This window comes from Pieris napi, chromosome 17 (genome assembly GCF_905475465.1).
Source record: "Pieris napi chromosome 17, ilPieNapi1.2, whole genome shotgun sequence".
In the NCBI taxonomy this organism is placed as follows: Eukaryota; Metazoa; Arthropoda; class Insecta; order Lepidoptera; family Pieridae; genus Pieris; species Pieris napi.
This window is the reverse complement of record NC_062250.1, coordinates 10,176,348-10,204,015: the sequence shown is the minus strand read 5'-3', so window position 1 is coordinate 10,204,015 and position 27,668 is coordinate 10,176,348. Positions and strand designations below refer to the sequence as shown.

Sequence of the window (27,668 nt, the reverse complement as noted above, 5' to 3'; positions counted from 1 at the left end):
ATACAAGTACTAATTAGGATTAATACGAACGAGTAGGTATCGATAATTTCAAAATTTTCGGAACCCTATAATTTAAGTATATAATATATAGTTAGTACATTGATCAAATAGAAAACTGACAAACTTATTTAAGATCGGTAATAGGTAGCACGTTGCTTGCTATTTTTTTATTCGGACTGGGACAGACTATATCTAGTCCAGTTTCCGCTAAAAAAAAACACCATTTGTCGCTACTACTTTCTTTGAAGACACTCTTCTTAAAGCCTCAACTAGCATCGAAATACTGGGCGTTGACATAACGAATGATGTTCAGCAACATCAGCGCAACTTGGCCCCACGTGGACTACTGTTGTCATCACTGGGCAGGAGCTACCCGGTATCGGCTCCTTTTGCTGCACCTCGACGTCCGTTGTTTCATCTGCGCATTTCTTAAGGCTTTTTTTGCCACTATGTGGAACCAGCAGCTCACTGAAGTACCCCGAACGTACGCGTACCAATGCTTAAAATGCCGGCAACGCCCTTGCAAACCTTCTGGCAATGTGAGCGTCCATGGGCGGTGGTATCACTTAACATCAAATGAGCCTTCAGCACGTTTACCTCCTGTTACATAAAAAAATACCCAAAATGTAGTAATTTTAAGGTAATTTGAAAGAATTCTACAATAAACATAAATATAATATATTATATTTAATTAAAAAATATATTATATTTATTGTCATTCTCGTTTAGGGGCTGAGCATAAGAGGGCGTGACAAACACTTTTGCTAAACTTATAATGTGTCTTCTCTGTATGTATTATAATTCCATACCCTACTCTATTAATAGTATTGTCTATGAACTTGAATGTATTGTGATTTGTGATTTGTGATCGTGTCGTCTAATATTTTTTGCGCGTTAATTTCAACTTGATTTAAGGATTTCGATTATTGGCGTGTTAATTATCTATACAATGAAAAAAGGATATAAGGTGACCGATGTAAAAAGAGAAAAAAAAATTGGTATCGCTGCTGAAAATTTACAAGAATTAATTGAGAAATCATGCAGAAAGTTGGGGGTGAGTTATTAAAACATAAATATTTTCTTTTGTCTGTTAATAAGATTTTATGTGATTTCATTACGTGACATTTTCTTATTGTTAAAAATATTTTTGTTGTAGTTCCTTCTTTTGTAAAAGCGGGCCAAGGCTTGCGCAACCTTGACCCATTTAAAAAAGCCATGACCTAATTTAGTTTGTTGGTTTCTAGTTCAATGCCAGTTGCGCGGAATGCCGATTATATGTAGCAGAAGACGGAACACTTGTAGATGACGACAACTACTTGAAAACTTTACCACCACAGACACTTTTTATTCTGTTGCAGAAAAAAGAGACAATGGTAAATGGTATGTTTTATTAATTTAATGAATGATGAAGTAGTATTAATCTTCCTTCGAAAGTGTAAGACTATGTAAGAAAAATCTATATGGAATAAATCTGTTTTACAGACTTTGATTTCTTCTACAATATGATTAGATCTTCTAAGAAAGATTTTATTGAAACTGGCCTTGCAGCTAAGGAGTTTCTTGATACCAATTTGCGAGAGAAGTTTTTGGTGCTGCAAAGATATATTGCAGCTGCTGATGATAATAAAACCATGTTAAGTGAGAGAACTCAGGATCCACATTGGTTTGAAGGTCAGGCAAAACTATTATATAAATCAATTGAGTTAATAGCTGATAAATATAGTATGATTTTGCTATTAATTTGTTTTAGGTCTTGAACCATCAGAGAAAACTAAGGAGCAATCTATGTCTAAAAGGGTTAAAGAAAGAATGAGGGGATACTACTACAAGACAAAAACTGCATTACAATCTTCAGAATTATATGTTCATTCAAAAAATGGTCACGGTAAGGGTCTTGTTGATAATTTTCTTTTAGAATTACGGAAATTATTGGAAAGTAATAAATATAATGAGGGATATTTCAATAGAAAGTATGAAAACAATTTAAGATTATGTAACAAGACCGGCCTCTTTCTATGTGGTGGACTGTGGAATGATAGCAAGTGCAAATATGAAAATGAACATATCATCAACCCTTATAGAAGTCGTGAAGAACGCATAATTTTTCAGACATGGAATTTGGATCACAGAATTGAGCTATCTAGAACTATAATACCAGCAATTATTCAAGCATTGAATAACATTTATTATGGCAATATTAATTGCATAGGTTGTAAACAAAATATTAAGTGTGGTGACATAGATACAGAGCGGTATTATCTGCAGATATTTACACATGAAAATTTAAAACTAGTGCATATTGTATGCCACTATAAAGGTAAACATGATGCTCCATCAAATATATACACAGTGTGCCAGGAGTGTCTTGACCAGAAAAGTATTAAAAATTAAATTCAGTCTAAATAATATGCTAAAAAAATTAATATTATTTATTTTTTAGCATATTTAACTACATTAATGAGTTCGCATTTTTCTCAATCTAGTACTTGGATTTCTATAGAGTTGACATGTTTTATTCAATATTCAAAAATCAGTTTGCTGTAAATGACTGACTTACACGAGCCTAGGGTATAGTTATAATCTGTTTCTGAAAAGAACCAAATAAGATTCCAAAATTGGAAAGTTTCTCAGAGTTCTTATCAGAATTATATATGTATCTATAAACACAAAACATAACTGTCCTGCAATTTGAATAGAGGATTAATATGCCCATGGTCTATAAAACAAATTTATTTTTCTTTTATACATTTTATGTATAAAAGAAAAATAAATAATATTTATTATCCAGTTAATAGATACAATACTGCCATTATATTTTAGCCAGTACAGAAGGAAAAATTCTTACTAAATATATTGATTCTAATCATCTATTTAATAAAATATATATTTTTGTATAAAAATATATTTACCAGTATATGGGAATATTCTTGTTATATTTATGAATATAGAGGAGGATGGTCAATAAATTAGTTTATTTTCCCTTTGTATGTTCAAATTTTTTTTTCTAAATAGACCTTTAGTTTGAGTTTATAATGAGATCATATTACAATAATTTTTAATATCTCATATAACATAAGGGTAAGAATAATATAAGTTAATATATAATTGTCCATTAATTGGGTGATTGTCCTGAATCAAGTAGCCTTTCTATGTAGTGATTATTTACATTTTTATTGTTGTTGTAAGTACTTTATCATTAGATGAATTTTTCTATTCCTTAATTGATCTCCTGTAATCCCTTGAGTTAGATTTAAGTAAGAGTTTGTATGGCTTTAGGTACAGATTGAAACCAGTTTATTTGGAATGATTTGAATTCTATACCTTTGACCAATATATATTCTGCTTTTATTTAATTACATATATGCAGAATAAAGGTTTCAAAACTGAAACAATACCTGTACCAAAAGTCATCATGAGTATTTTTAAAGCTAAGACATAATCATAATTTAAATATTTGACTTAAATGTTATAACGAATTTAATAATTTAGTTTTAACACATTTTAAAATATTTTTTTATAGTTGTCTTGATGAAAATTTACTCAAACACAGGGTTTTAGATAGCAAGTGAAATGATTTTTTTACTTATTTGATATAAACTTTTTTATGCTCAGTTAATCATTGCACTGGTTTATCTATTGATATTTGAAGATCCTTATTTCTATGCTAGAAATCCAAAAAATATTTGGATGGTTAGTAATATTAATGTTTCAGGCTAAAACATGTCCTGTTTATATTATGTAAAAAATAGACAATTCATGTGTTACATTCTTTCCTTCCTAGTTAAGAATAGATATTTTTGTCCTTAACATTTTAAGTAGATTATTTTATTTACTTAAAATCAGTGAATCCGTCATTAGGTGCAATGTTTCAGCTTCTCTAGCAGATTCAAACTTGTTTAAGGTTCCTATTTATTTTCTATAATTGATGAGTTATAAAGTTGTACAAATGTATTAATTAAAATTATGTACTGATATTGATTACTAATAAATATTCATATACATATTGATAAAATGTTGTACTCAGATAAAAAATAAATATCATTTAAATCGTAAATAATCACTGTCAGATATTTTAAAAATTGTTATTAGCAATGCTTAGTGCTTATATAGAAGTTTAAAACTTGTTAAACTTGCTGCCCTTGTTCAATTTGTAATGTTACATCATTATGTGATTTGAGTAGTGTAATTAATCAGTGTTGTTGAAATCATTTTAAAAACTTTTATTGTAAGTTTAAAAGTAGATTTGTATGTGATGTAAATTGTAGGCTGACTTGTAATTAATCATAGATGCTTCCAACATAGCTTTATAGAAGTTTGAGTTGTAGTATATTAATGTTATAGGCAAAAAAAATTCATAGCTAAGAAAAATATATGTTATAACTGGAAGATTAATGTAGCATAAGCACCTAGACAAGAATATAAGATTTAGTTACAAATTAAGATTAAGTAGACAATACTGAGTTTAAAGCCGTTCATAGCTATATATTAGCACTATTATTTCTCATTAGTAGTTTTTTAAAAAGGCATAGATTTTACTTAATTTCTGTACTGATTTCATTTAGAAGTGGTTAGATGGGAGTGTTGGGATTATTAGCTATTGTTATACAGTATTAATCCTTCTCCTATTAGATGTTATTTAAGAAAGTTGAATATATATAATGTTATGTGCCAAAAAGATAAGTCAAACTATTTACTAGTAGAAAAAACTTTTTTTTATCTACTTCATATTTATTGTGACAACCTACATATTTGAAATAATAACATACAAATGTATTGGTCATAAATAAAGGTGATAAAAATATTATATAAAGTTTTTTGCAATCTTACCATTTTAGTTTTATCTGAACAGAATTAAAAAACAAAGTTAAAAAAACAAATATTACAATTAAACATAAAGCTAATTTATCTCCTCTTCCTGCCAGGGTTCTTTTTATTAGGATTTCTCTGTCCCCTCCCTCCTTTAGGCTTCTTTGCTGAAAAGTTGGTTGCATTACCTTTACCTTTCGGTTTACCTTTCATAGGTTTCATACTCTGTTTTTCTTCTGATCTCCTGAAAAACAATAATTCATAAATAACATTACTCTAAAATATCTATGATAGAATAATTTATAACATTTTTCAGTTTACATGAGTTGATGTTACTTTTATGTCATAAAAAAGCTCCTGTTATTGACAGTACTGAGAGTTATTATAGTGTAGTTATTATTTTATCATGTGACATTTGAACAGAAATTTTAAAACCTAGTTATTATATAACTACACATACATTATAGGTCTTTAGATAATCTTGTAAATGGAAATGAACCTTATAAAAAAAAGGACAATGTCATAACTTATGATTACAAATTAGAAAAGATAGGCCACAGATAAGAAAACATTCATTTCAATTAAATATTTATGTGATGCATAAACAAAAATTCATATATGTACATAATGAATTAGAGCTATAACTTACTGAACTTGTTCTTCATGAATATGTTTTGAAACAGCTTTTTCCATATCGATTTTAGGCCGTTTCTTAAGAATCCTGTCAATGATACTCAAATTGTGCTCCTTTTCAGCAGCTGGAGTTGGCACTGGAAGTTTTCTCTTTCTTTCTTTTCCTGGAATGAGCTCATGGACTCCCTTGCCCCTGGCATCTTTTTCTTTTGGAAGTTTATCTTGGAATTTACCAAGAGATGCTGTTGACGCCTTTGCCACTGAGGTGGCTGTGGCCAACTGTAAATTAAAATAAAATGTACTTTTTACTACTGAGTATGTGTATCTTATAATTAACTAAAATAATTCAAACAAGCTGATTTGTTCTGCTAATTTCAAATGCAACAAACTTAAAAAAAACGCAATAGCAGTAAGACCACCATTTTACGTCTTTATAATGCTAGTCTTCCTGTAAAATAATGTTCATTGAATTAAATACTAACAAGATAAGATATTCAAATAAACCATCTTTAATTAATAAAATGTAAAAATATATATGACACACCAACATAAATTAATTCTCTAGCAGATTAAATTTGAATGTGTAGTACTTGCCTAATAAATCAAACTTAATAATACTAATCTAAATAGATACAAAAGCCACTTCATAATGTTCTATTTCATTGCTGGTTAATTTAATATAATATGCACCCAAGGCAATACTTCTTTGCCAGGATCTTAGATCAAAGTGCAAATTTAAAATATATTAACTTACCTGTGTGGATGAAGCTTTATCAGATGTGATTGGTAATCCGACTCTGGGTATTTTAACTTTTCTTGCCCTAGCAATATTTTTCAATCGTTGTAATTCATTCTTTGCTACTTTTTCTGACTTCTCTGATGCTTTTTTTTCATACATATCTGTCATTGGATCTAGGTTCTGTGGAACAGGTATCAGCCAGTTCTTTTCTTTTTCTGCAGCTGCTTTTTTGAAACTGTTGAAAAAGGCAACTTATTAAATGTATACTAATATAAAGTATTAAGTATCAGATTGCCTCCCAGAGCATAGCCTAACAAAACAACTATAAAGCTCTCAAATAATGATGTTACTACTTACCCATATAATGGTACCCATTTCTGTAACTGTTCATCCCATTCTAACTTGGACTTCTTTGTCTTAGTTATGCCCTTAGCTTTAGCAAATTCTTGCCACTTAGTTAATGGTTTAGGTTTTGGCACAGGTTTAGCTCTAGGAATTACAGTTGTTGGTTGTGGTAATCGAACTACAATTGCTTCATCTATTCTCTCAGTTGAAAGCTCCCATATTTTATTCAATAAGAGCTGCGTGTTGTCACGAGTTAATGATTCCAAGTAAGAATCCCTGTCCTTTTCTGACCTGCGAAATAACATAAATGTATAAAGATAAAAAAAATATTAGTAATAGAACAAGCACAAATATTAATATACTTACTTGATAAGTTTAGAATCGAGATCATTAGTGTCAAATGCAACGAGCGTGCCAATATCAAATTCGACATCCAGGTGTTTTTCAACTGTAATAGGCTTATACTTATCAGCCTTCTGCTGCTCCCGCTCTAATATCTCGTTTACTAAATCCATTTCATGAAATGTAACTACAGTGAACAATAATTGTTCAACAATTCACACTAAACCACATGTGCTTTGAAATTTGTCAGAATCATAAGAGTAGTTGAAGTTGACATATTACAATTACAAGTCAAAATTAATGTATTGACAAAACAGGTCTAGGGTTGCCAGACGCGCCAAACTATATAATAATTATAAAAATAAATAATAATTAATTAATTATTATTATATTATTTTGAATTGTAATTGTAAATTATTTACATATCAATGATCCATTCCATAAGGATTCAACCAAATATAAGTAAGATAACGAATATAGAAGTAAACCCGTTATACCCTATAAGTAAAGTACTCTATGGCAGTAAATTGATATTTTATATATCCTGAAATAAGACAAAACCTTTTAAGAATATAAGGTTTTAATAAGCTAAATTAACAGTAAAATATTTTGGTTACATTTTGATACATTGACAAAAGTTAGTGTCTAAACAGATTGACAATGTCATCAGTTTATAATAGTATCATGTAAGAAGTTTACATCATTTTCCCGCACTATTTTAAAATATAATCTTTTAATAATTCTGGTATTTTACGGACGCGGCCAGATCGACGAAGTGTTGGCTCCGGCGGTGATGATGATGGTAACTCGGTGCTAGATCTACGAAATGTTGACTCCGGCGTTGGTGATGATGGTAGATCAGTCTCTAGCTCTCTGCTATTATCAAGTACCACAGGTCCCGTCTCATTAGATGAAGGAATTTCCAAGTTTTGGTCTTCTGTTTCCGTATGTGGTTCTGTGACGTTATGATAGTCATTATTTATTCGCAGATCTACCCCTTCTGAACCCAATGGTGCTAAATGACGATTTGACGCCGTTGTTTCTCGGCCATCTGGGAACCGAATGTATGAATAATCAGGATTGCTGTGTATCAATTCAACCTCTTCTACTAATGGCTGATATTTATTTATACGATTAAATTTCTTCATCAAGACTTGTCCAGAATTTGTAAGCCACGATGGAACAGAGGTGCCGTTAGTAGATCGTCTTGGGTGTCTAAACATTCTTTCATGTGGAGTGCAATTTATGGCTGTACAAAGTAAAGATCGAATTGAATGTAAGGCTTGTGGTAATACTTGCTCCCAATTTTCTACCGAAAGATTCTTCGTCTTCAGCGCCAAAAGAATCGTTCTCCAAAGAGTAGAATTCAATTTTTCTATTTGACCATTACCTTGAGGGTTATAAGCTGTAGTTCTACTAGTGGCAATACCTCGAACATGTAAAAATTCCTGTACTTCGGCAGAGAGAAATGCTGTTCCGCGATCTGAATGAACGTAAGAAGGCATGCCGAATATCATAAACAAGTTGTTGAGGTGTTTAATCACTGTTTTCGAGCTCACATCCGAGCATGGGAAAGCAAACGGGAAACGTGAAAATTCGTCAATCACGGTAAGTATGAATTTGTTATTATTGTTTGTTGGAACTGGTCCTTTAAAATCTAAGCTAAGGCGTTCAAAAGCAGCCGTCGCTTTAAAAAGTTTCCTCTGGTCATCAAAAGTATTTCGGAAGAATCTAGGTTTTATTTCAGAGCAGGTTTGACAATATTTTGTCATTGTTCTGACTTCTTCAATGGAATAGGGAAGGTTTTTAGAGCGAACCCAGTGAAACATTCTCGTTATGCCTGGATGACAAAGAGCCTCATGCAGCGAGAAAAGTTTTGCAGTACGTGTTTCTACAGTGGCACAAACTCGGGATAGTGCATCAGCAGCATAGTTCTCTTTCCCCGGTCTGTATATAATATCAAATTTGAAAACAGCTAGTTCCAGTCGCCATCTTTGAATCTTTTCATTCTTTATCTTACTTGTATGTTTCATATTAAACATAAAAGAAACCGAGCGTTGGTCAGTTACCAACTTAAAGTGTCTACCGATAAGGAAATGTCTCCATTTCTTCAATGATTCAACAATGGCGTAAGCTTCTTTTTCAATGGCGGAATGGTTTTGTTCGCTTGAATTCAAAGTTCTTGAGAAAAACGCCACTGGTCTAGAATTTTGCGAAAGTACTGCTGCAATGGAATGATCGGAAGCGTCAGTTTCGACTGTAAAAGGTATATTTACATCAATTGCATGTCTAGAAGACTTTGCGATAGCATTTTTCAGGCCTTCGAAACATTTAATTTGCTCGCTTGTGAGCGGAAAAGTAGTCGTATTAGCAAATGAGTGGATCCGTTCAGAAAAGTTTGGAATCCATTTAGAATAATGTGCGAACATGCCGAGTGTCCTTCTTAAGGTCGGTAAATCGCTTGGTGCAGGTAAATTAATCAGTGGCTTGAGTTGCTCACTGTCAGGTTTAATTATGTGGTTTTGAATATTATAGCCTAGAATATTAATTGACTCTTGAGAAAATTTGCATTTTAGCATACTTAGTGTTAAACCGTATTTCTTTGCGGCATTCATAAAACTTTCTAAGTTATGATCGTGTTCTTGAAGAGTACGGCCACAAATAGTTATATCATCAAGATACGCATATGTGTTTTGAAGCTTTTCTTTCCTTATAATCCAATCGATTGTACGTTGGAAACTCAAAACACCATTTGTTACTCTAAAAGGGATACGCCTGAACTGGTACAAATTTCCGAGCGCTTCAAAAGCGGTAAAATTTCTTTCTTCGGGTAGTATAGGTACTTGATGGTACCCGCTTTTCAAGTCTATTAGGCTGAAAAATATATTCTTTGCCACTTTCGAAACTAAGTCCTCAATGTTTGGTAAAGGGTACGCGTCGAGTTCTGTGTAACGATTAATTGTCTGAGAGTAATCAATCACAAGACGTTTTCTATGAGTTTCGGTTTTTGTTATTAGTACTTGAAGACGAAAATGTTTCTTTTGTGGGGGACAAATACATTCTCGTAAGAACTGCCCTGCATTTGAAAAGTCTTGTCAGCTCTGCAACAAGAAGGGGCACTTTGCCACTGTTTGCAGAAGCTCTGCTAAACCTACAAATTGTATGGTAGTAGGTACTGAAAATCTTTCTTGTATCACAGCAGCTGCACCTAATTCATTACACAAAGCAACTGTACCCGCGTATATTCGAGGAATGAGAGCAGAGGCACTTCTCGATACCGGCAGCTCCATCAGTTTTATAAATGACAGTTTTGCAAGACTATGCGGGTTAAAAAGAAAAACCTGCAATCAGATTATTTCTATGGCCTCTCTTAATCATACTTCACAAGTAGAAGGTCAAACTTTGCAAAGCCTGAAAATTGGAAATCATAAATATGATAATGTGAATCTTCTTATCGTGAAAAATCTTTGTGCTGATATAATTATCGGCCATGACGTCCTCAAAGAACATTCATCGCTAGAGTTCTCTTTCGATGGGCCAAAACATCCACTTCAAGTATGTAACGTAGCCGAAGCATCAGTACCACAAATAAGCTAAATTAACAGTAAAATATTTTGGTTACATTTTGATACATTGACAAAAGTTAGTGTCTAAACAGATTGACAATGTCATCAGTTTATAATAGTATCATGTAAGAAGTTTACAACAAAGAAGTTTACATCATATCCTATCTACTCACAGAGAAAATTTCTCTGAGAAATATTAATTTCCAATTAAGGGTACTCTGTATCAGTGTAAAGCCCCATCTACACGCTTGCCAAACAATGTCAAACAGCCAACAGCAAACAGCAAACACGGACGTGTGGCTGGGTGTCTGTCGTTGTTTGCCTGTTTGTGTTGGGCAGTGTTCGGCATCGGTGTCGGTTTATCTTGCCAGATCAAAGGATGTTTGGCAAACAGTTTGCAGTACGTAATACGTATCCACACGTTTGGCAGCGATCAGTATGCGCGCGACCTTGCGGGAAGCGGACGTATTTACTTGCTACAGTTTTTCAATTAAAGCCCAAATAATAAAGTCTAAAGCAGTACCTTGTACGATTTCTATGTATTTTAATCATCCACCATCGTCTTTGCTTTCTTCTTTTTTTCCTTTTTTCTTTCTCTTGCTTTAATTTATAATAAAAATATGTCAACCCGAAAGTAATAGCTGCCACAAGCTCGTCGTCCGCCATGTTTGCCGATTCGGAATGTTATGGGGCATCCACACGCTGGCTGTTTGTCACAAACACCGCAAACAGCAAACGAAGTCCCAAACACCAACCACAATCACCCAACACAAACAGCCATCCACATGCTTGGCGAACGTTCATAACATTCCGAATCGGCAAACATGGCGGACGACGAGCTTGTGGCAGCTATTACTTTCGGGTTGACATATTTTTATTATAAATTAAAGCAAGAGAAAGAAAAAAGGAAAAAAAGAAGAAAGCAAAGACGATGGTGGATGATTAAAATACATAGAAATCGTACAAGGTACGGCTTTAGACTTTATTATTTGGGCTTTAATTGAAAAAGTGTAGCAAGTAAATACGTCCGCCTCCCGCAAGCTCGCGCGCATACTGATCGCTGGCCAAACGTGTGGATACGTAGCAAACTGTTTGCCAAACATCCTTTGATCTGGCAACTAAAACCGACACCGATGCCGAACACTGCCCAACACAAACACAAACAGGCAAACAACGACAAACACCCATCCACACGTCCGTGTTTGCTGTTTGCTGTTGGCTGTTTGCCATTGTTTGTCAAGCGTGTGGATGGGGCTTTATGAACGTTCGCCAAGCATGTGGATTGTGGATGTGTGTGTTTGCGGTGTTTGTGACAAACAGCCAGCGTGTGGATGCCCCATAATGTTAAATGTGTATGTTTTGCCTTATACTTTCATTTATAGTCGTATTTTTAATTAGACGAAGCCAACTGACAGTAGCTAATGTCACTTTGTAAAATAATGTTGCCATATTTAAAGTAATAGTGATGCGTTCAGTTCATGTTCAATCAGATGAATGAACAATGAGTGTGAATAGTCAATCATTTCAAACAATAAAAGAATATTATTTCTATTTCAAAATTGTATAAAAGTGCTCTGATATAAGTTAGGTACTAGTACTATGTAACTACAATCGGTTTTTTGACGTCTTATTACAAAGCGCGGAGCGGCAACTATAGTCGTATTTTTAATTAGACGAAGCCAACTGACAGTAGCTAATGTCACTTTGTAAAATAATGTTGCCATATTTAAAGTAATAGTGATGCGTTCAGTTCTTGTTCAATCAGATGAATGAACAATGAGTGTGAATAGTCAATCATTTCAAACAATAAAAGAATATTATTTCTATTTCAAAATTGTATAAAAGTGCTCTGATATAAGTTAGGTACTAGTACTATGTAACTACAATCAGTTTTTTGACGTCTTATTACAAAGCGCGGCGCGGCGACTAGTGCCATCACCGATCATTAATTCAGGGGTTTTTACTTTGACACAACACTATTTTTATTTCATTAAAAACTGACAACACCGTAAACGTCAGTTGATATCGTCTAATTAAAAATTCGACTATAGTGCCATCACCGATCATTAATTCAGGGGTTTTTACTTTGTCACAACACTATTTTTATTTCATTAAAAACTGACAGCACCGTAAACGTCAGTTGACTTCGTCTAATTAAAAATTCGACTATAGATACGGCTATGAAGTTCCAAGTTACAAATAGAAAATATAAGAAGTTGTAAGTGAAGAAAAATTTAAATTGGTAATTCTAATAATATCAAGATAGCATTTGAACATAGATTAATCAGTTAACGTAAATAGTCTTCCTAGTCCTTTTTCTTTTGTTAAAAATATTTGAACTAATATTACCTCTTAAGCTTAATTTGATTTGTACAGCTGTACATATAAAATGACTGGAGAATCAGAGAGAACTTATTGCTTCAAAACCGAAAATAAGTTCATTGTTAAAAGTGGATGTAAAAAGCGGATGTGGAGATCATTAAAGCAAATATTGGTTGCAGACAGGGCTTTACCATGGACAGAGGATGCGGTTCTTTGTAAGTTTCAATTGACGAGAAATACCTATATATCTTGTGCTCCTTATGTACTGCATATGTTAACTAGCCAAATTATTTACTGTATGTATACTGTCGTTTGTCTTTTATCTGTTCCAGATTATTCAATAAATGCCCCTCCAACTTTTAAACCAACTAAAAAATACTCTGATATATCTGGATTACCAGCACCTTATATGGATCGTCACTCAAAACTTTACTATAGTAATGCTGAAGAGTTTGCAACTGTTAGAAACCTTCCAATGGATATTACAGCGGGATATTTACAATTAAGAGGAGCTACAACAATTGTTGGATAAAATACATAAGCATAAATGTATTAAAATGGTAATGCACACTAAATAATAGTGAGGGCTATTGAAAATAATATTTTTTTATTTATCTAATTTAAAATTAAAACTAATAACAAATAAACCATTTTTAGCATTATTTTTTTTAAACCATCTTCCTGATTTATGTTCCTGTCCCACTGCTGCATATAACTGTTTACCGTCACTTGTAAAGTGCATACTGTTCACAAAACCATTTATTTCTACATTAAAAATAGGTTCAAACTTTTTATAAGCATCACATATGTTCCATAACCGTATATGACTGTCATATGATCCCGATGCAAAAAGATCGGAGTTTAATAATGTTGTAAGACAAGTTATCCATCTAGGAACGCCATTTTCTGAACCATGAGCTTCTGGTACTGAGTAAAGTGGCTTCTTTTTTAATACACTCCATAAGCAAATGGTCCCATTATCACTACCTGATAGAAAATGTTCTTCATCTAATAACTTGACATCATCTAAACTTCCTTGTGGTCCATTAAATATTAGCTGTGATTCTTCAACAATTTTCCATATTCTTACAGTTGTGTCTCTTCCTCCAGCTGTAATTGCTCTTTCTCTTGTAAGTGCATCAATTGCAGTAACAGGAGACTGGTGACCAAACAAGGTCTCAACATATGCCATTTCACTCAATGACCAAATTTTTACCGACCTGTCTTTTGATGCTGAGTATAAATCATGTGTGTTCCTTCTAAATACTAGACCAATAACTGTTCCTTTATGGCCTTTAAACGTATGAAGGTGTTTTAGTGAATGGGGATCCCAGATTTGAATATCATTAGAATCATCTGAAGTTGCTAAATATTTTATGTCTGTGGTAAGAGCTAATGAAGTGATTCCTCCTTTTATGAATTGTGAATGTGTTTTAAAAGTAACCACCCCAAGTTTTTTCTTCTCTTTTATGCCCCATTTAATTAAAGTACCACTTTTGCAGCCAGTAAAAGCATATTGACCATCATTGCTTACACTTATAGATGTTAATGCTAGGCGATGTTCCTTGGCGCGAATTAACCGAACATCGTTCTTCGAAGGAGCAATATACTTACTAGCTACTTGAATTCGTAATTTACCTTTTTGTTCTAAATAGTCTCTTTGTAATCTTTTCTCTATTGCATCGTCTACATCTTGCAGTTCAGCTCGTTTAGCTTCTTCTTTTTCGATTTCTTGAAGATATTTTTTTGCTAATCTAAGCTTTTTTTGTTCTGCAGTTTCGTGATCACTTTCAGATTGTTCAGCGTCTGAGAATTGTTTTATTTCTAAATCACTTTCCGAGGATTCATGACCGTTTTCGAGGTTAGGTGCATTTGGTTTTTTGGCCTTCTTTTTATTAATAATTTCGCTTTTTCTTTTGTGTACTTGCCTAGATTTGCCTTTAAGAAAAAATTTTGAAGACATTGTGAATGGTTTTTGTTTAATATAATTATGAACTTTAATTCCAAATACACAAGTTTACACTTTCATGTATGATATACACGGTTGACGGCAGACGGTACACCACGTTTAATTGAAGTTTGATTTTGTTAATTGTCATTTGTCAACTACTTTACTAACAAAACAAAGCTGTCATTTGTTAGCCATAATTTATTTTTTACCATAGATTAAACAGCAAGTTATTTGGGATGCTGTCGACTAAGCTCACTGATCTAGCTGTTCGAAGTTTCAAATTTCAATCAGGGCTTGAGACAAAATCATTTAAAATTAATGTAGTTTAGTGTAAATGGTTACGGGACCAAACGTGAAATATCACTCCCGGCAGTACTTATTTAATCTGTGACTTTGATACATCACGTTTATTTAAATATTATCAAACAATTCAAACTATAATTTTTAAAATACACTTCTGGACACATCTATTGGCCCACCTTGTATTTTCAGTTTCTTTTGGTCCTACCTAAAAAATTATATTAGGTCGAGTAAAAGTTTTTATGCCCTCTCTTCAAAGCAGCATTGTGCAAAACGCTCTCCCTTACGTCGGTAGACCTTCTTCCTTCCATCATTGCCATGTAACGCAATTTTAGACTCATCAGAAAAGAGTACACCGTTCCAATGCTACTGAGTCCAATTTAAGTGTGAGCGCGCGAAATGAAGGCGCGCTATTCGGTGGGCTCGCGGTAGTTTTGGGCCATTAGCTGGCTTGTGTGATACCATATCGCGTTCTTTTAATCTTCTCCGAACAGTTCGAGCGCTCAAATTTACTCCATGGAAGTCGCGAAGTTAGTTTTGTATCTCAATGGAGGTAAGGTGACGATTTCTCAAGCTGGTCGTCACGATAAATCGATCCTGCCTTTCAGTTGTGCCCCGAAATCGTGGCCTTCCTTGGCGACGAACAAAGCCGCCAGTCTCTGGGTATCTCCGATAAACGTTTCGGACAGCAGATTGACTTAAATTTAGTTGATCACTCACATTTCTTTGGCTGTGTCTGGCCTGGATAAGTGCCACAGCTTGGGCGGCGACTTCAATCGAAGTATCCGTAGATTATTGATAGAACCTCATCTTAATGTTAAGAATAAGTAATGTTTGTTGCAAAACCAAAGACAAAAATCACTTTTTCAAGAATTAAATCCAACTAAACCAATAAAATCAAGTTTTCTTAGTATTCGATTGTTTAATATCAATGAGCAGGCTCCAATTTGTCTTTTGTTTCTTTAAATTCTGTGTTCGAATTTAAAAAAAAAATATATTGAATGCAATTATGAATGTGCCAGGTTCAAAACTGCATAAAAACTGCTTTTTACTCGACCTAATATAAATTTCTAGGTAGGACCAAAAGCTGAAAATGCAAGGTGGGCCAATAGATGTGTCCAGAAGTGTACTTATTAGATACAATTTGTGCACCTTTCAACTAATATTTTTACCTTCGTTATAACCTTAATCATAAGTCTCAACCCACTAAACGCCTCCTATCCATCACGTCAGTTTGTAGGAAAATTTGGCGTTAGCATACTACTAAGAGAACCTGGGAGTAGCTGCTACAGCCACCATTCCATTAATTTGACATTATGTTACAGGTGTTAAACTACAGAAAAGTTGCAATTCTTTCACCAAACGGCGATTCGCGGATATGTTCTCGCTCGCACATTCCACTGCAATGGTACTTGTACTTCCTCATATCTTGAAGATTTGTGTCTTGCTTTTATTGAAGTGAAACTTCTTTAGACGCATGAGGGTACATTTTTTCGGAAATGTCACGAAGATGTGCAGCGTTTTTGTCTAAGAAAAGGGAGAGAGCGATTGAGAGTGAGAAGGGCGAATTACCTTATAGAAATTCTAAAATTAAAGTTTCGTAAAGAAAATTTGTGAAACATTAGTATTTTATATTTATGCAAAATAATTGAAATCTAAAATTTTAGATTTGTGTATGAACAAGACTTAAAAATTAGTTTGCCAAAGAAGTTTCACTTCTGACATGTGTACTTTCAACTTTGTAAGCACGCACTTTTTTTTATATACGTGCACCTATAGCACGCAACGCTACGGTCCACAACTCCACAGTGAATAAGCAAGATGCTCGGGTGAGCCCTAACAAAAACAATAAAACACTATTCCTTAAAATATTTTATTTTAATCCAGCTTCTGCCCACGTTGATTTCGTGTATTTTAGCGAACCCCTCGTTTGAGTTATAATATATGCCCATGGCTAGCCGTTTATTTGAAAATTTTCATGTTGTTACTGATTAAATTCCGTTTATTTGCAACAAAAATACAGAGATGTAAACTTACTCCATCATTGATCATATTTTAGTTAAATCATTTGTAAAAGTAGTTTAAAAATGTGTCAACTAGCATAGCACCCAACAATTTTACTATATTTTGACTAAAATTACTGAAGTATAGGCTGCATTAGTTATTTGAAACAGCTTTATTGATGAATTATATATAATAATTTTAAGATTCAATTCATTAAATATTGAAGCAAGTTTACGAAAAAATGCGATTCAATATAAGAACCTAAACCCAACAGCTCTCTCACTGGATTGTTTAAACAAAACTCCTGGTAGGCCTCCAGACTTGACAATCCATCATGCATTAGATATATTAAGTGCTTTACCAAAAGATTCATTTGCCTGAGGGTGCAGGTTTATGGAACTAATAAAAATATTTTTTACTAATAATACTTTATTAAAAGAAAAAAGAACTTCAAATAAACCTAGGTACATTAATTGTGTCCGCAGCTGTTGCAACTTCTTTCTTGAACATAATTTTAAAGAAAAGGTAATCAATTTGACAGATGAATGTATTAGTAACCATATTGCTTCACACCTTTTCCTTAAAATAGTGTGACCTTTGAAAGTACTTAAAATAGCAGGGAGGGGGTCCCGTTATACCGAAAAACCTAGACGCGATCTGCAAACAACAGGAAACAGCACAGCAAACTGCATCAGCAAACAGGCCAGCGGCACCACCGGCCTGCCAAACAAATCAAAATGTTAGTCTCTGCTTATGTTATTTGACAGAACTAATGAAATTTAACTGGCATTGATGATTGTGATAATATCCAACTGGTATTAACACAATGCATTTTGTGAATTGTTTGAAAATGAAATGAGTATGGCTCCCTTAGAGCCGATGCGTGTCTCGGTTTGTCAATAATTATAAAATATTACTCATAACTTATGTACTGCAACAGCAATTCAGCAGTTGTCAGCAATCAGCAAACCCACCCCCCTGCACTGCCTCGCTCCACGCGCTCGCCACGCCCTGAGCATACCAACATCAAAATTAATTCATTACTTTTACTTAACGGTAAGAGAACATTAAGCTAATCAAGAAATCAAATAATTACTATTTGACCCTTTTTGTTCATTTAATTAATACACAATATGTAAAAACATGTTTGTCATTAGTTACCAAATATTGTTGCTTTTTTATCATCCAATTTACAATAAGATGCACAAAATTTTGTTCTCCTGAAATAAAGCTTCTAAAGTTCGTAATAAACATTTGTTAGTAAGTATACATATTAATAAAGAATTAAATTTGATTTCTACTACATCCGAGGTGATATCTTATAAGTTACAACTAAAGCTTTAGTTGAGATTATCTTAAAAACCTCAAAGTACAATATGAAAAGATAACTTAAAAACTAAAAGATTTTGTTACATGTTTTCCACTATGTTCATCATAGTTATGTCTGAGTGCTTATTATAATTGAAGAATGATAGTACCTTAGCCGAGACTGCTTAAGATGGGACAAGTGCAGAATATCAGCTCAGCTCATGATCGGCACTCAACCTAAAGATATTATAAATCATCACATAACAGTATTAAGGTTTATTATATTTCATCATATTGTTTATTCAGGTATGAAATTATATAATCAATTATAGGCAATAATAATGTCAGTATTTTTGATGAATATATACATCAATATTATAATTCAAGCCCAAGTTTTGGTAAATAATCATATGCATGTATGTAGATTCTTTTTTAATTTTTAATCTATCTAGTTAGATAAAGCCTAGTTAATTAAATAGTATTGTATATACAGATCAACTGACTACTGATATTGATGCTTACCATAACTTCAATGCCTGGATCTTGAGCGTGACCTGGAGCGGCTGCGAGAACGCCCCCTGGAGCTCTTAGAGTCTGAGCGAGACCTTGATCGGGAGGCACGGGAACGAGACCGACTGCGAGAGTATGAACGACGCCGAGACCGGGATCTAGACCTGGAGCGACCACCACGGGATTTGCTAAAAATACACCATCAGCAAAATAACATATGGTTAAAAAATGTATGTTTATGATATCAAGTTTTTCGCAGGCAACAAACAATGTCCCTGTAAAAGTGGGTAAGATCTTACAATATAAATAAAGAAAACAAATCAATGATTATAAGTAAATATGTGTATACAAATATGTTTTTATAAATGTAATACTTAATATTTTTGTTTTTAAAGAAAGATGTGTAGAGTAAGAAAGATACATACCTGCGGCGACGGTCGTGGCGGCTTCTGTAGGGTGAAGATGGTCTTCCATAGCGAGCCATCTGGACACGCAGTTCCCTCCCGTCTAACATGCGCCCGTCGAGCGAGTCCAAAGCCTCTTCAGCATCGCGTCTATCAAAGAATCTGAAATAAAAAGCAATCATCACATAACCTAGAAAAATATCACGTTACGTCATGGAAATATTTGAAGCAAGAATAGATTGAAGATTTACCTTACGAAAGCGAATCCTCTGCTTTCTCTTGTATATCTGTCCCTAGGGATGTATATGTCGCCAACGTCTCCACATCTTTCGAAAACGCGGCGCAAGTCGTCAGGTGTTGTTCGGTAGGTTAAATTATCCACTTTTAGGGAAACCATCCCGTCAATACGGGGCGGAGGCCTTCCATAACTCATTTTTGTACAATTTATATACTTTTATCAAGGGCAGCAAAAATATTTCAATTAATGTGCTGGACCAAATTAACACTTTCCAAAATGGCGACGTATAACAATTTCAAAAAATAGCGTCCGCTCGTGTAGATGCCAAATCACAAAATAACCACAGACAAGAAGCAAAAGTTGATACTTGATAGATTGCTAGTGTTGCCAACTCCTGACTACGAAATACGAATGTGCGCTGGAGGTGCAAGGATCCAAAAAATGTGGTATATTTCGTTAAATAATTACTTAGATAGACTGCCAATGCCTTTAATTGCCATGCCATTTATCCATTGAAAAATTCTTTGTAAAGATATATATCGTAAAAATATTTGCATATGTATTGTATAAATATATATAGGTCTACCAGGATCTGATGGCAAAAAGGGAAAAAAGAAATTGACGCTAGCAATACTGGGGAAATTGGAGTAAAACGTTTTGATACTTTTTTTTCCCTTAAAGCGGCTGATTGTATGTGATACATGCAAATATACAAATTTATCCAATGATCAAGGATAATTTTTGAAAATTTTACTGTGACGAATTTGGGGTTTGAAATTTAGATGAAAACTCAAATTATTCTGTTCATGAGTTTATTAATTAATTATAGGCTATTAGAACTTGAAAATGGTTCCAAATACTGCACATCCATAAAAAAGTCTTCATATGAAGAGGAAGACGCAGTATTTAAGATAAACCTATCCTCCTGCATCTCAATTAACTGTTCTTGTTCTATGAACTGATTTTCAATTTTTATTAGATGTTAACAAGATTTTCGCCATTCATCGATCCCTACTTGAGAGTAAGCTTCTTAAATCTCTTCTCTGTTAAAAATTTTATGTTACTTGCAGGTATAGTAACGTTTTTACCCGCAAGTGTTTGTTTCATTATTCCCCAGATTAATTCTATGGGGTTTAACGTACAATGATATGGTGGGAGCCTCAAGACTTCGTGGCCGTGTGATTTAAAAATCTCATCTATCTGATATTTAGTTTTTTTTTCAATTCTAAATCAAAACCACCTTTCCTCTTTTTACCGGGCGTACTAAATACGCCTCTGTTAGATCTGCCTTCGGCAACAATTCGTCTTATGGTAGTATTAGAAACCCCTGAAATAAACCAAAGTTTATATAATTACATAATATAATACACACGAAAATCCAATAAACCAAAGTATCAAGACGTATCATTCCTACTAACCAGTCAACACTTGCACATAGCTCAATATCGATGATTGTGCATGTTCTGCACCTTGTTGATCAAGTATTCTTTGATAAACATTGAAAACAATACTTCTTGCTTGCGATCGAAGAGGTTTCTTCGACATTTTCACCACTTTTTAAAGGAAATTTGAAGCCAAAACAAAAACAATTCCTCGAAATTTCAGTTGACAACTGAAATTTTTTTTTTGTTGCCATATGAAAATCGCTAATTTTTAAATTTTTTTTTGCCATCAGATTCTGGTAGACCTATAATATCAATATCATCATCATAACCTTAATTCTGACTTTTAGGGTAGAGTTTATCCTGGCTGCAAATAATTTTAACATATATTGAGCTTGTCGTGTGTTAGCAATAAAATGGAATAAGACGGTTGTCTTGGTAACGAAATTTTGAGTCGGTGAAAAACATGGAACGATATTTATGTAGTATTTACTAATCGCCAAGTGTATTTTATTCATCATCGTGTTAGGTTTCTTTGTAAATTTCTTTAAATTATTTTTGTGCTAGTTAAAAATTTAAAAAGTTAACATGCCAGACAAAACTAAAGGTATCAAGCAAGTAAGAAATAAAAAACTTCTTCCTGATTTACGTAAAGAAGGTGAATTATCGAAAGACATTGTTTTATCAACGAAAGAAAAACACGGAGTACCCACAGGGTCAAGGCTTTATTCGCACCACACTTTGGCCAGTGTGAGAAAATTAAGCTTCTTTCAACCTTTTTTGTAAGTTTTTAAACAGTTTTTAAATTACTTATTATCTTTATTAATTTATTATAGTCCACCACATATAATGCATTTTGTATAGTATAAGTTCCAATCTAATCTATTCTAAATTACATGACAATTATTATGGTAAACAAATTCTCATTTCAACAAAAATTAATAAAAAATGTTATCTTAGTATCCAGTAACTTTTTGCTTAACAATGCGGATTAGGTACCAGGTAGGCGTTTAACAACGTTTTTTTTAAATGTATCCATATATTGTAAGTATAAGTAGTATCGTATCTTAACCGTATTGTTATTTATACTAAAACTCAGTCTAAGTCGTCGAGTTTAATTAAAATAAGCTTATTATATAGCAATGCGTGTTTGATTATAATTTTTATTAATAGTTTACCAGAAGACAGTTTGGATATAGTATTAGCTGCAGTTTATAACCATTCGACGGAACGATTCGCGGACAAAGAGGACTTGTATTTACAACCAGAGACTATCGGGTGCGATACATGGCGTCGACTTAGGAACACCTATGATAAGCTTCCACCGGTTGTGATACCATTGGTTAGTTTATACAATTTAAATTATATAATAATAAATTTATCATTACTTATAAAATTAATTATGTGTTTACAGCTTTTTAAACGTTCCGCATTGTCGTAATATTATGTATTTTATGTACAAGCTAATCGTTAAATTCGTTACTGTAGTTACCCTATTTTCGGGGAAATAAAATGGATATTTTGTTCCGGAAAGCATTAGAGTCATCCCATTACTAGATCATACATATATACATATCCTAAAAATGTATCAATAGACGCAGAAATGAGTTTGCTAACTAATTATAAATGTTGAAAGGGTCATCCAATGAAACGTGGTGGTATAAAAGAAAAACGATCGCCATTCAGCGTGAAGCTTATGAATTCTGGAGTACATTCGTCTCAAACTAATCCTGGTTACAGCAGACAGGCGGCTGGCGGTGCTATATTCTTCTATTAATATGTGTTTTATTTAACAATTTTTTTAACGCTTAACTTTAGGACAAAAGACAATGTTAGACGTTAGTTGTTGTTTATGGGCTTTTGAATATTGTCGGTAACTTGACGTTGAATTATGTATTTAAAACAAAAACTTTTAACTGTAATAAAATTGATATTGATTCAATGTTTGTTTGAATGTAATACAAAATATTTTATCATAATCCATGTTTACGTGTATCTAATTTAATCTCAAAAAGTGGAATAATACAGGTACGCGGATCTTTTTGAGATGACGGTATTTACGCACTACTTCCCTCAATTTTATGCATCTGCTTAATATTCTCAAATGAATTTATAATCTTGCATGTACCCTTTTATTATTTAAAAGGGTAGGAGGTTTTTTCTGCTATGCTACCAGAATGTACAAACTACCACAAAACAATGTGATCATACTCCTATTGCAATATTTAAAGTTTGGTAAAAAATTAATTTAGCGACACAATACCTATCTTAATATGTATATATAAATTACGTGTCACGTTGTTTGTCCGCTATGGACTCTTTAACTACCGAACCGATATCAATCAAATTTGAACACCATGTGCAGTTTGATCCAACTTAAAGATAGGATAGCTTACATGTCAACTTATACCCGCAATATTATTTTATTGCAAATATTTGTTTATTATTTGATAATCACAATTCTAACAGATGGCGCTGTGTTAAAATTACCAACGTTTCACATAAGCTATCTACCTTTCAAATAAGTTCTCCTACCGTTTCCTTTGAATAGTTTGCTACTATGTAATATAACAAAAACCTTAGCCACAGCAACGCTTGGCCGAGTCTGCTAGTAAAGTGATAATTTAAACTAAAGCCGGTTTCCTCACGATGTTTTCCTTCACCGTTCGAGTGAATGTTAAATGCACACATAGAAAGAAAGTCCATTGGAGCATAGCCGGGAATCGATCTTACGATCTCGGGGATGTCGAAACTGTGCCTTTTATAAAACCTCTTTTTAATAAATTAAGTACAAAGTATGATTGTGACATTGTCATATAAAATTCGCGGACAGCAGAGTATGGCATTCGAATGCCAATTAAAGAATTTTTCTAAATTTATTTGTGCTGAATCACTTTTTTGTTATTACTGCTTATGGAGTTTACGGATTTGAAGGGTAAGTATATTAATAAAAAACTACGAAATGTCATAACTAACCTAATATTGAAATCATTTATTTTACCTCAGACGAATCATGTAAGAAATCACGGCGGGTCCGGTCGTGGTATCTTTACGAACAATTTAAATCACTTGAAAAAAATCAGGTGGATGCCGCTCGAAAGCTCAAAGAAAGATCATACCAAGAGAGAGTTCTTCACCAAGAGTTAAATGAGCGGCGATCAAGAAGAAGATTGTGCGACCAGTTTGGCTTATGTCAAAGCGACTCCGGATTAGGCCGAAATGGAGACCCATCAAAAACCCTTCTCAGTACGAGTACAGGCGATTTCTATGAGAGTTTCTGTAAGTTGCACAATGATGAAGGCGATGTATATAGTTGTGATGATTCTCAGTCCAGTAAAACGTATCAAGAATGTAGAGTTACTTACAATGATGATTTGAGCCGCGTAGAAAGTGTCGCTAGCGTTATACACAACTTTAGCTTTGACGATAATTTAACTGATAACGTCAAGGAAGACCTACAAAGCGTTCAAAGAAATATAAATATAGCAGAGGATATTAATCTACAGCTCGAGGCAGTTAAAGAAAATTTGGAAAGTATAGAAAAATATACTAAAATGTGCGATGAAAGCCAAATATCTGAAGGCGAAAGCGTTGATTCTGTTGAAAAGAAAACCCTGGCTGAAAGGCGACTTAAGACGAAAGATAAAAGCGAAGTTGATTTTTGTTTGTCATTTTGGCCCAAACTAGTTCAATTTTCATATAGAACAATGCAATTGAATTGTGGTACAGTTTTTTTTCCATTTTGTTTGATCTCAAATAAAATAAAATATTTTAATTTAATATAATTTTACAGGTAATTGTTATAGTGACTATGGCACCCAGCTTTTGGTTGCCATTTTAGCGTGTGATATGCTTCGTCGCGGATTAAGCAAAATGTGTAATATTTTGTTCCACTTTAATAATGTCAATATTAATATGATTAAATTATATTGAATAACATGTAATTTTAGGTTATGTTTTACAGCCATTCGTTTCACCGGTAAAGTTCTCGCCTAGTGAGCCGGAAATTGTAGCAAAAACTTATAAAAATGTAAAATATAGAAACGCCAAAAACCGGAAATCGTTTATTAAGGTATTATAATTATTAGATGTATTTAGATTATTTTCATGCATTATTAGTACTATAATGTAAAAAATAAGAAATAAATCAGTGGCGCTTTAACCTCTTGAGGGCTTGGCCTCAGACTTCTGAATCAAGTAGGTGATCAGCCTCCAGTGCCTGACACACGCCGTCGACTTTTTGGGTCTAAGACATGTCGGTTTCCTCACGATGTTTTCCTTCAACGTTCGAGCAAATGTTAAATGCGCACATTGAAAGAAAGTCCATTGGTGCACAGCCGGGGATCGAACCTACGACCTCAGTCGCACGCTGAATCCACTAGGCCAACACTGCTCTGACTATAATGTAATATCTTAATTTAATATTTTTAGTACTTACCTCTTCATTGTTATCAAAAGAACGGCAAAAGAAATCGTTCTGAAGGTACAAACTGTAGGTATAATAATGGGATTCATGATAAATCACGGGGCCAAAGCGAGCCGAAGGGAAGAAGAGAATTGCGTAGTGTTGCCAGATTAACGAAATCCGCTGAAAAATTAGAAAAATGCAGTAGTTTTTGGCCCGATGAGTTAAAATCAGCAAAATCAATTTGTAAAAGCCAACAAATGAAATGTATGATAAATTCCATGGTGCAACTCTCCCAACAACTGGATAATGTTATCCGCGAAGTCGAAAGTGTTAATTGTTCTTAAATTTGTATTTTATTTATTTTCGTAAAATTTGTATTTCATTATTTACATATTATATTTTAAATAAGAAAGCGTCTGGTTATTATGCTCTTCACAAATTTTGTGTACACCGACTTCATCTATTGGTGAAACATTTTACATTGAAATTTGACGTCTAGAATGTTTCCTGTGTATTAGCTCTTGGTAAAAAACAGATTCTACACAGTCTATTTTAAGTGGAGATTTCGAAGGGCGAGAAATAAAAATAACCATTTAAAAAACGAATATGTAACACTTTATTACACTGTGTCGTCTGTACAACGGCAATTTGACATAACAGATTTTATAAAAACGATTTTAACATCGATTCGTCTATCAAATCATAAGAATGCACCCTGCACCCACGCAATTCTTATTACTAATGGAAACAAGCTCTAGCAGAAATGATTAATCATTAATTTAGAATAGTGTGAATTAACATTTTTATATCTATGTAAAAAGTGCATTTTACAAAACTATTGTTAGCACTGGAATAAAGCTTTAGTCCCTAAGGAAACAATGTATTATCTATGATACAATATTAGCTATGGAAGACCATAACTTAAGCACAGTACCTATGCGGATTTCCATTATACACTTTTTTTGTATTCTGTGAAAGAATTTTTTTATGCATTGTTAGATTACATTCGTAAATAGTCTCTATTATTAACTTAAATGTGCATACATTTAGAATATGAATACAATTTCAGTGAAATATATCATTACCTTAATAATAATGTCACAAAAATTCTTGTTAAACTAATTTGACAGACGAAAAGCATAATTTAGTTTTAAGGTGGCGACTGTTATGAACCATTTCCTCTATTAAAGTAATGTAACTTTTTTACTACCATATTCGATGCCAGACAAAGATTTTAAAATAATGAGTTTTCATTAGCATCACATTAAAAAAGCTAACTCGACGGGACTGTTCTACACGGAATAGTTTAAAAAGTATTAATTTATAATAAATAATAAACCAAGGTGTGGTTGTTGTACCATACTTCATAATTTGACATAAAGGCAAGGCAACGATGGAAAATGGCAACACTGGCTCTAGTTCGAGGCATTTTGATCCCTATTGACCTACTGTGTTTAATAAATATCAACGACTACAGAGTATTCAGTGTATCCGCCTTGTTAAGTAATCTAAGACTTATTATTTTAAATTATAAATACAGTGTTTTAAGTAAAATATCTTACATTCAATTTGATGAAAAGAGAAAATACATAAACGCTATAAGACTGATTTAATTATTATATAAAGTATAAGTATAGCTGTGCCCTATCTCTGTCACAGTCTCTTTAAATGAACCAGAAACAAGTGTGACAGAGATAAACATATCCGACACGGTATTGTTAATTATGAAATAAATTTTGATACTCAATGGAAACGTATTTTAGGACCATACAATTTATTATTTGCTAACTACGGTACTTTTAATGACTGATATATTACTATTACAGATAAATAAAGAATAAGTAAAAACATGCACAATATACAGATAATTTCCAAATTTTGTAAACCTATAAACTTCACAAAACCGTACCCGCGTAGTTGTTTTAAGGGGCATAGAGTATATACGTTTGATACGTCAGTAAGCCAACGGCTAATGGATGAGCTTCAAGTGATAATTAAGTTTAATATGAAGTTCATAGGGTTGCAATTATTCCTACATATACATTAATGTTGCCAGGATTTTTCTGACTTCGTTAGATAAAAACGTGCTAATTTATTCATGTATACAATTATAACAATATAAGAAATCTACTCGACTATCGAATCGCATTATAAAATGGCAGTGAACATTGATATATAAAAAACCCAAGATTCACAGTCTCGAATAAAAGTAACGCTCGAAAGTGTCCCGAAACACTATTTCTGTCATTTTCTATAACAGTATGTCTATAACAGTATATGTTACAAGCATATATTATTGCAAAATCAACCTTACGCGAATTTCTTAAAGTTGTTATTACAACGCAGTGTATACGTACTTAAAGCAATAAAATTTTACGACCGACCGTGGTCGGTAGGACAAGGTATTGAG

The 27,668-nt window shown here is 33.2% G+C and overlaps 7 protein-coding genes and 1 long non-coding RNA gene across 14 annotated transcripts; 4 read left to right on the top strand and 4 right to left on the bottom strand.

The window, feature by feature from the left end:
* Positions 1-839: 839 nt before the first annotated feature.
* On the top strand, positions 840-4,826 carry LOC125057740 (DNA fragmentation factor subunit beta). Of its 2 annotated transcripts, XM_047661608.1 has the most exons (5): positions 840-1,054; positions 1,245-1,380; positions 1,483-1,671; positions 1,751-1,885; positions 1,989-2,251. In XM_047661608.1, the coding sequence occupies exons 1-5, from the start codon at positions 950-952 to the stop codon at positions 2,099-2,101; spliced, it is 678 nt and encodes a 225-aa protein (XP_047517564.1). In that variant the 5' UTR covers positions 840-949; the 3' UTR covers positions 2,102-2,251. The 2 variants fall into 2 exon arrangements, with proteins under 2 accessions (XP_047517564.1, XP_047517563.1); XM_047661607.1 differs by having other exon boundaries at positions 1,751-4,826.
* Positions 4,827-4,877: 51 nt separating this feature from the next.
* LOC125057739 (ribosome biogenesis regulatory protein homolog) lies at positions 4,878-7,132 on the bottom strand. The gene is made up of 5 exons (XM_047661606.1): positions 6,890-7,132; positions 6,536-6,814; positions 6,194-6,413; positions 5,456-5,718; positions 4,878-5,050 (listed from the first exon to the last, which is right to left on the bottom strand). The coding sequence occupies exons 1-5, from the start codon at positions 7,036-7,038 to the stop codon at positions 4,903-4,905; spliced, it is 1,059 nt and encodes a 352-aa protein (XP_047517562.1). The 5' UTR covers positions 7,039-7,132; the 3' UTR covers positions 4,878-4,902.
* Positions 7,133-12,544: 5,412 nt separating this feature from the next.
* On the top strand, positions 12,545-16,557 carry LOC125057881 (INO80 complex subunit C). Of its 3 annotated transcripts, none has more exons than XM_047661810.1 (3): positions 12,545-12,673; positions 12,808-12,968; positions 13,086-13,426. In XM_047661810.1, the coding sequence occupies exons 2-3, from the start codon at positions 12,821-12,823 to the stop codon at positions 13,283-13,285; spliced, it is 348 nt and encodes a 115-aa protein (XP_047517766.1). In that variant the 5' UTR covers positions 12,545-12,673; positions 12,808-12,820; the 3' UTR covers positions 13,286-13,426. The 3 variants fall into 3 exon arrangements, with proteins under 3 accessions (XP_047517766.1, XP_047517764.1, XP_047517767.1); XM_047661808.1 differs by adding an exon at positions 16,330-16,557 and having other exon boundaries at positions 12,571-12,968; positions 13,086-13,313; XM_047661811.1 differs by having other exon boundaries at positions 12,571-12,724.
* On the bottom strand, positions 13,342-14,830 carry LOC125057880 (U3 small nucleolar RNA-interacting protein 2). The gene has a single exon (XM_047661807.1). The coding sequence runs from the start codon at positions 14,714-14,716 to the stop codon at positions 13,361-13,363; it is 1,356 nt and encodes a 451-aa protein (XP_047517763.1). The 5' UTR covers positions 14,717-14,830; the 3' UTR covers positions 13,342-13,360.
* Positions 16,558-17,414: 857 nt separating the features above from the next.
* Positions 17,415-19,822, bottom strand: LOC125057793 (serine/arginine-rich splicing factor 2). 3 transcript variants are annotated; one of them, XR_007118263.1, is made up of 5 exons: positions 19,482-19,821; positions 19,252-19,392; positions 18,839-19,014; positions 18,487-18,553; positions 17,418-18,019 (listed from the first exon to the last, which is right to left on the bottom strand). XR_007118263.1 is itself a non-coding variant. In XM_047661691.1 (4 exons), exons 1-3 carry the CDS (start codon positions 19,661-19,663, stop codon positions 18,846-18,848), a joined length of 468 nt encoding a protein of 155 aa, XP_047517647.1. In that variant the 5' UTR covers positions 19,664-19,822; the 3' UTR covers positions 17,415-18,553; positions 18,839-18,845. The 3 variants fall into 3 exon arrangements, 2 of the variants coding, with proteins under 2 accessions (XP_047517647.1, XP_047517646.1); XM_047661691.1 differs by having other exon boundaries at positions 17,415-18,553; positions 18,839-18,990; positions 19,482-19,822; XM_047661690.1 differs by having other exon boundaries at positions 17,416-18,553.
* A 444-nt stretch (positions 19,823-20,266) lies between these two features.
* LOC125057794 lies at positions 20,267-21,118 on the bottom strand. The gene is made up of 2 exons (XR_007118264.1): positions 20,887-21,118; positions 20,267-20,795 (listed from the first exon to the last, which is right to left on the bottom strand). It is a non-coding gene; the product is annotated as an uncharacterized LOC125057794 (long non-coding RNA).
* Positions 21,119-21,164: 46 nt separating this feature from the next.
* On the top strand, positions 21,165-22,792 carry LOC125057866 (protein CFAP276). Its single transcript, XM_047661788.1, has 3 exons — positions 21,165-21,632; positions 22,024-22,192; positions 22,487-22,792. The coding sequence occupies exons 1-3, from the start codon at positions 21,439-21,441 to the stop codon at positions 22,625-22,627; spliced, it is 504 nt and encodes a 167-aa protein (XP_047517744.1). The 5' UTR covers positions 21,165-21,438; the 3' UTR covers positions 22,628-22,792.
* Positions 22,793-23,602: 810 nt separating this feature from the next.
* On the top strand, positions 23,603-25,424 carry LOC125057724. Of its 2 annotated transcripts, none has more exons than XM_047661565.1 (5): positions 23,603-23,785; positions 23,857-24,573; positions 24,644-24,725; positions 24,801-24,922; positions 25,282-25,424. In XM_047661565.1, exons 1-4 carry the CDS (start codon positions 23,764-23,766, stop codon positions 24,844-24,846), a joined length of 867 nt encoding a protein of 288 aa, XP_047517521.1. In that variant the 5' UTR covers positions 23,603-23,763; the 3' UTR covers positions 24,847-24,922; positions 25,282-25,424. The 2 variants fall into 2 exon arrangements, with proteins under 2 accessions (XP_047517521.1, XP_047517522.1); XM_047661566.1 differs by having other exon boundaries at positions 23,609-23,785; positions 24,644-24,727; positions 24,815-24,922.
* The last annotated feature ends 2,244 nt before the right edge of the window (positions 25,425-27,668 follow it).